The 7358-nt window shown below is 52.3% G+C and overlaps 1 protein-coding gene across 1 annotated transcript; it reads right to left on the bottom strand.

Annotated features, from left to right (window-relative positions):
- Nucleotides 1-3632: 3632 nt before the first annotated feature.
- APOA1 (apolipoprotein A1) lies at nt 3633-5627 on the bottom strand. The gene is made up of 4 exons (XM_037152875.2): nt 5477-5627; nt 5222-5274; nt 4907-5048; nt 3633-4296 (listed from the first exon to the last, which is right to left on the bottom strand). Exons 2-4 carry the CDS (start codon nt 5262-5264, stop codon nt 3726-3728), a joined length of 756 nt encoding a protein of 251 aa, XP_037008770.2. The 5' UTR covers nt 5265-5274; nt 5477-5627; the 3' UTR covers nt 3633-3725.
- Between the last annotated feature and the right edge of the window lie 1731 nt (nt 5628-7358).

The following is a 7358-nucleotide window of genomic DNA, read 5'->3' on the forward strand; positions in this document are numbered from 1 at the left end:
GCTGGCCCAGCAGGCCAGGTACACCCTCACTTCCCATCCCGGGTGCCCGCTCCATCTGCCCCCATCTGTCCCTGACTTAGTTACAGCCCCAGAGGTAGGGCCGGGGCTCTCCTGTACCTCTCGGAGCCTCCATGCCCCCTTGGTCTATAAAACAGGGACCCTCACAGGGCTATTCCAGGCTGCCGTGGAGAGGCGATGGAGGCCTCTACCCCCTCCTGGCACAGTCTCCCTTTGCAGCCTCTCCTTTCTCCCTCAGTGCTCTACGTGGCTTCAAGGAAGGACATTTGAGGCCTCACTTCCATTTTCCTCTTCTGCCAGCCTGGCCACCAGTTCGGCAGACACACTCCCCCAACCTCATTTCAGCCCAGTGTGTGTGTCCATGTGTGAGTCTAGTTCCAAGCGCCGGGCCTGTCCTTCTTCTACCACGCTGCCCTGCCCGCCAGCCCCTCCTCCCACCTCCACGCCACCAGCGTTGACTGGCATTTATGCAGCAGAAGCATATTCACAAACACTCTCAGTCCTCAGAACCAGCTGTGGCATAGGTATTATTTTCTCCATTGTGCCGATGAGAAAATCAAGGCTCAGGGAGGTTAAGTGACCTGCCCCCTCACTAAATAAATAGATTTAGTGACTTGCCCCGTCTCTAAATTTATGCATTTCAAATAAATTAAAAAAAAAGTTTTTTATATGTTTATAAATAAATCCATCACAGAATTTATTTATTTATAGCCAATAAATCCTGTGATGACTTTCCAAATGAGAAACTGTCTCCCTTTGCCCTACCTCACTCAGAGCCATGAGGTTGTATAATTCTTGGAGTGACATTTGTCTAAGACAGAATCGCAGACCTGACCTTGCACACCCTCCCTCCCAGTCGCTCCTCTCCAGTTCTCCCCAGAACAGTGGGAGCACCGGTATCTGTCCCAACCCGGAGGACAAGTCTGGGTGAAGCTCTAGGGGACCCTGCCTAAGGTCTCAGGAGTGTTGCTGGGTGAGGCTGAGAGGGTGGGGGAAGAGGTGGGGATCTATGGGGACCCCCTCTCATCCTCACCTATATTGTTTCCCCTTGCTGATTACCCCCCAAGGGATGGATGACAGATGGCTTCAGGTTCCCAAAAGATGACCGGAGTACACTTATGGGCACGTTCTCCAACTTCTGAGATTCAACCCCTGAGGCCACACCAGCAGCCTCAGACCTCAACACCCGGAGTCTATGTGTCCATCCATCCTGCCAGCTCCTGAAGTTCTCGTGAGAGGGACAGCATTCTGTTCCTCCCATCCCACCCCTGGTCCACACCCAGGCATGCTGTCCTCCTAATAAAGCCGGACGAAGAGCTGCATGTGCGGCGTATGTTTGGGTTTGGGCACGGCCAGGCTGTTCTGCAGGCAGGCGCAGGGCTGAGCAGGCCTAGGGCCGGTATGCTTCCCATCTCTTTGTGTCTGGGCCCAAGTTTCTCCATCTGTGAGGTAGGAATAACACTACTTACCCTGTCTGCCTCGATGGGTTTGTGTGGAGGAGCAAACAGGCTCATAGGCTTGACAATGCTCTGAGAACCTGCCAAATGCTGTACGATGGGACTTGAAGGTGTACTCTGTGTCGGGTACTGTGCCTGGTACGTCCATGTCATCAGAGTTGAGACTGCGTGTGTTCACCAGAATTACGGAGCTGGTTTACACTACCTGGGCCACCTGGTCTCTAAACCACACTTCAGGGAACAAGGCCCCTGGGGTAGTGGTTGGGGTAAGGTGCAGCGAGGCTCTGATCTTGGCTCTGTCAAGTTATGACAGTGTCAGTTTCTTATCTGTAAAGTAGGCACAAGAATATCTCTTCCACTGTAGATCTGTTGAATGAATGAATGAAATGAGACAGTGTATAGCACCTGGCTCACCAACAGTACCTGGTGAGTGGTTGTTGTTGCTGTAGGCAGAGCTGATCATCCCCTTGGGACCAGGATTGGAGCAGGAGGGCCAGCGTCCTGGGAACTAAGAAGTAACCCAAAGCCACCCATAGAGGGTGCTTTGCTTGTGCCTCACCACCCAGCAGATAGATATTCTTATCAGAGAGTTCCAGAACCACATTCTACTTGAGCAGTGCCCCCACTCTTCCAGTGAAAACCTGAGGCTGAGAAAAGTGAAGGTACGTGCCCAATGTCACAGAGTCAGCATGTGGTAGAGCCGGACCTCAAGCCCAGGTCAACTGTCTGTATTCAGTTCAGCTGACAGGGAAAAAATGCTTAGTTACTTCTACGCTAAGTGTTGGAGGGCTTCCTGACAAATCTTGGTGGTGTACGTACATCCAGCCCCACTTGGAGATAATCTACTGTCTCTTTGAAAATCGACCTGGGCTTCTTTTCTGGACCATCTGGGCCAGGCATCCTAGCAGCCACGCCTGGGAAATGACCCACCCAAATCTGGGTTTGATACCTATTGTTGTTGGTTGTTAGGAACCACAAAGCCTGCTCCTTTATCCAGGAAATAGAGGAGAGGCAATTATCCAGTGGTCTATACCAGGGGGGCAAAAGGCCTTGAGGGGAAAAAGCAGTCAAGGCTTCATGAAGGCACTGTCCAGACCTTTGAAGCTCTATGAACTTGTGTGCATGCACAGCAGGCTATACATAGCTGAGTGTGAAGAGGGGCAGGGTGTGAATAGGGATGTGCATGAGAGGACATATACATGTGTGCACACCCAGATGTCCAGGGCAAATGGTTCTGAAGAGGGCAACCTCTTCCATCTTGCTCTTCAACCTTGGCCAGTGACTTCCGATTTCTGAGCTTCACTTTCCTCCTCCATACCCAAACTTTTGGGAAGGATGCAGTGAGATGATGGATATGAAGGCATCTTGAAAAAGATGAAAATGTGGTAACTCCCTGCAAGAGGTGGTGATTATTTTTCTGACTCAGGCCAGAGCTGGAAGATAGAGGGAATGGCTGTGCTCGGAGCTCCTCCGTGGCTGGCTGCCTGGCTTGCACAGCTGTGCCTGAGGACACAGTAGCTGCTTCTGGATAGGGCAGGAGTGAGGAGTGGCAGGCTGCTCTTGTGAAAAAGGAAAAGGGAAGCGTTTGATTAAATGTTGTTTAATTAAGAAAGGAGGAAAAAGCAAGGGCCAAGCTCTTCATCTGAACCTGCCCCAATCCTTCAAGTGCTCCTTGAAGCCCGCCCTAACCCTCCCAGAGCCAGAGAGCTGGGAGAGGCTCCTTCCTCTGTCCAAGGGAACACCTCTGGGGACAGGGCACCCACTTCTCCCAGCACCACCAGCCATGCCTCCATTCCCTCCCCAGACACAGCTGCAGTACTTATTGTTTGAGACTCTTTCAGGGCACTTAGCACTGGATTTTTGCCTAGCCTTCTATTTTTTTTCTGCTTGATCCTCCCTAGAAAAGGGACTCACATGACCTCATTCCCAAGCGGCAGGCACCTAGCAGTTTCTCCAACATTAAGTCCCTGAGAGGCTGAGGTTCCAGAGAGGACAAGCTCTGACTACCTCCTAGTCACAGGTTCTGCCACACCTTCCCAGAGTCCCTTCCAGCAGCCCACACCCCATCCTTATTCTCCCAAGAGTATTTTTTGAAAATCTTTTATTGCTTAAAAGTCATAATTGAATCTTCAAAAAGCATAAAAGCCAAAACATGAATCCCACTTTGTAAACGTTTATTTTAAGAAACCAAGCGATGGAAATGGGAACCTGAGAAGAGGGGCCAGAAGGAGTCCCAGCAGCAATGGCATCTCACTGGGTGGTAGGCTTCTTTTGTTCATCGATGGCAGCTACGGAGTCCATGCATTTGGTCTTGAAGTTATGCCATATGGGCAGCAGGGCCTCCTGGAGGTCCTCCAGCACAGGCGTGGCCTTCTCATGGAGCTCTTGCAGCTGCTTGCTGGCCTTGTTGTACAACTCAGACAGGTCAGCACTGTGCTCCCCGAACTCCTCCAGCTTGGTGGTGAAGTGCTGGTGCAGCTGGTCGTGGAAGGGCTCCAGCTTCCCTCGCAGGTCCTGGCTGAAATTGCTCAGCTTTGTCTGCAGCTCTTGCAGCTTCTGGCGTGTGCCCTCGTGCAACTCCTGGGCCACTGGCATCACCTTCTCATGGTAGAGCTCCATGTCCTGCTGCCACTTCTCGAAGTCCTCCAGGTGGGGCTTCACCATCTGCTTCACATCCTCCAGTTTCTTGTTCATCTTCTGTGCCAGCTCAGCTGTAGCCTTTTCCAGTTTATCCCAGAGATCCTGGGCAACCGGGGTGACCTTTTTACCCAGCTCGGTGGCCAAGGAGCCCATGCTGTTCCAGCGGTTCAGGAGTTGCAGGCTGGAGGAGGGGAGAGAGGCCTCAAGAAGGAACCTCCCAAGCACCCAAGACACTCCCGGAGCTGCAGGCCCAGTGCCCCAGTTTATCTGTGGTGAGAGCTGGGCAACATCTGTCCCTGAATGTATAGTAGCTGGGGGTCAGACCTGGGCTTGGCTTTTCCCATGCAGTGTCTCACCCAACTCATTTGTGCCCACCCTCCACATTCTGTAAACTGAAGAGCTAGTGGGAGACAGAGCGGGGTTGGTGTTCAGTCTTGGTGGCCTCCAAAGCTGAGCCATTCAAGGACCTCATATCTATACTTCAGACCATTCTCTTTTCTGAAGATAGCCATCCCTATGGCTGGGCAGTTGCAGAACTGCAAGCTGCTTGTTGCACTTGCAGACAGAATGTGATGCTGTGATTACTAACTGGGCAGCACTGGTCTGTCCCTTGCTAGGAGGCTGTGACCCTGCTTGGGGATCCCATTCCTGTTTCTCCATCCAGCTATGGATCCCATGAAATAGCATGTAGGGATTCGGCCAGTCTGGCTACATCTTCCCACAGGCCTGGCATCTGCCCCTCAGGACCAGCAGCCCCTGCCCCATCCCAGACCCCGGGGCTGGGTCCTTACTTTAAGTGTTTTCCCAAGGCGGAGGCTTCAAACTGGGCCAAATAGTCTCTGCTACTGTTTTTGACTGAGTCTGCTAAATTCTTCACTTGGTCCCATTGTGACTGGGGGTCATCTTGTTGCCAGAAATGCTGAGCCTGGGTCCCTGGGGTAGGAGAGGAGACTTGTTCAGTTCAGGCCAGCTCCAGGCCAGGCTTGGGGGCAGGAGAGAGGGGTCTAGTGAGAAATTCGGGTCCCTGTGTCCTGAAGGGCACATTACGGGGGTTTAGGGAGAAGAGCCCTCCTGATGGGTGGCTTTCTAGGTTGGGGGGCACTTACCTGTAAGGAAGAACACAGCCAAGGTCAACACCACCACTTTCATCCTGGGTGACCTGAAGGAGAAGAGGGGCCTGGCTGTGGGTGGGCCTGTGGTGTAGGGGAGCTCTGTGTTCCCCCACTTATTCCAGGCAGGAGAGGAGAAGGAGAGTCACAAGTGGGAGAAGGCCTCAGGTATCCAGAGCCCCAGCATGGAGCAGAGCCTGAGCCTCAGGGCTGAGGAAGCCAGAGGAACCTGGAGCAGGGAGCTGTACTTACCTGGAGCAAGAGCTTCAACAGTCTCTGAGCAGCAGCTTTCTCTGGGCCTATTTATGTCTCCAGCAGGGGCTGGAGAGAAGGGCTGGGATGGGAGGCTGATAAGCTCAGCCCAGGCCTTGCAACTGCTCACTGGTCCCAGGGGAGATGTGGAACTTAGAGTTCAAGGATCAGCTCTGTCCCTGGGGCTAGGCAAATAGAGTAGGCAAACAGAGAGCTGGGGGCTGGGGCTGCAGGACCAGGGATCAAGGGTTCAGGAGGGGGTGGGAGCTGGTGGTTGCAGGTTGCAGGTCCCCAGGGGTGCGGTCAGCTGTGTCCACCCCCTTCTCATTGGTGGGATATGTGTTCCTCACCACTGTCCATTCTGCCAGGACAGCAGGGGAGAGGAGGGAGAAGAAAATGCCCAGGCTGGTCAGGAACAGCTGGCACTCTCCTGAAGTTCAGGGAGATGATTTCACACCCATCCCTGCCCCTCCCTCAAAGGGCGCTAGGGACAGCCCTCCTACTCTCACTCTCAGCCCAGCAGGCTTGGCACACCTCTCTCCAGGCCCTTGCAGACCTCCCAAATCCCTGAATGAAGGGAACTGGCAGTGCTAGGGAGCTGCCTGGGGAGAGAGTGGAAAGTGTTCAGTGAATCTGAACTTTGAGATTTCAGAGACCTCTAATATTTCCAAGCACATTCTAGAGACCAAGAATAGAGCTGCCAACTTTTAATTTTGTCACATAAAAATCCTACCTACTGCCCACCCCCAAACCCTACTGTCTACCATGACCAGCACTTGAAAAAAGAAAAGATTTTTTAACACAAAATAAAGTATAATCTCAGAATAAAGGAAAGTCACTTAAATCGAAAACATAAATCTTTGCATGGTTCATACTTATGTGTGATCACATACAGGTGAGAACGGTGGCCGGCCCTCCGGGATCACTGGTGAGGGGAAAGACCTCTGGCCCAGGTAGCAGGAGAACTGCTTTCTCATTTCATTTTGCCTCTCCTGGAGGAGAATGCTGAACCAGTTACATAATCTGCCTGAGCCTTGGTCCCCTACCAGTAAAACGGAGGCAAGAATGGTCGGGTTTATTGCAGACCTGCATGAATCCTGAAACTGTAAAGTGCTTGCAGTACCATTTTGGAAGGTTTCTCTTGGAAGGCCCAGGACCTCCAACACCAGGTCACTGACAGGACCTGTGTCGTAGAACCTCTGAATGTCCAACCCGAAAGGAACATTGAGATCAACTACTCCAGCCTCCTTCCACCCCCCTATAGACAAGGGAACTGAAGACAGTGAAAGAAATTTGCCCAGTGTCTCTGGCCTCCCAGGGAGTTGGAGGAAGGAGTAGACTTAGAACCCAGGTCTCCAGACTTAGAACTCCAGGCAGAAATGTGCCCTGCACCATTCGTCCAAGAAACTCCCTCATAGTCGAAATAACCAGCCTGCGCTGCTGTCTGCCAGATCCTGGAGTAGGGGTGGCGGGGGAAGGGGGTCTGGGCCTTTCCCCCTGTGGCCCATCTCATGCCTTTCACCTCAGAGTGGAAAGCTTTGGAGCTGGGCAATCTTAGGTTTGAATCTCAGCTATGCCACTTATCTGTGTGACCCTGAGCAAATTACAGAAATCTTCCCACAGATCAGTTTCTTGGACTAAGGCAGAATAATGCCCCCTGCCCCAAAGATGTCCATACCCTGCTCTTTGAAATCCATAACTGTTATGACAAAAGAAACTTGGTGCAGATGTAATTCTAAGGACTGGGAGGATGGTGTGGGTATCCTGGATAATCCAGGTGGGCCGCATGTCATCCCAAGCATCCTTAAATATACAGGAGTGAGGCAGGAGAGGTGGAGTCGGAGGAGGAGATGAGAGGATGGAAGCAGAGGTCAGAGTGTGA

The sequence above is a fragment of the Artibeus jamaicensis genome, unplaced genomic scaffold (assembly GCF_021234435.1).
Source record: "Artibeus jamaicensis isolate MK-2021 breed Jamaican fruit bat unplaced genomic scaffold, CSHL_Jam_final contig_196, whole genome shotgun sequence".
In the NCBI taxonomy this organism is placed as follows: Eukaryota; Metazoa; Chordata; class Mammalia; order Chiroptera; family Phyllostomidae; genus Artibeus; species Artibeus jamaicensis.

Coding starts and splice junctions, on each gene's coding strand:
- APOA1 (XM_037152875.2), bottom strand. CDS start 5,264: ATGAAAGTGGTGGTGTTGACCTTGGCTGTGTTCTTCCTTACAG. Junction 5,049..5,221: donor GGCTGTGTTCTTCCTTACAG/GTAAGTGCCCCC, acceptor CTCCTACCCCAG/GGACCCAGGCTCAGCATTTC. Junction 4,297..4,906: donor GCCTTGGGAAAACACTTAAA/GTAAGGACCCAG, acceptor CCCCTCCTCCAG/CCTGCAACTCCTGAACCGCT.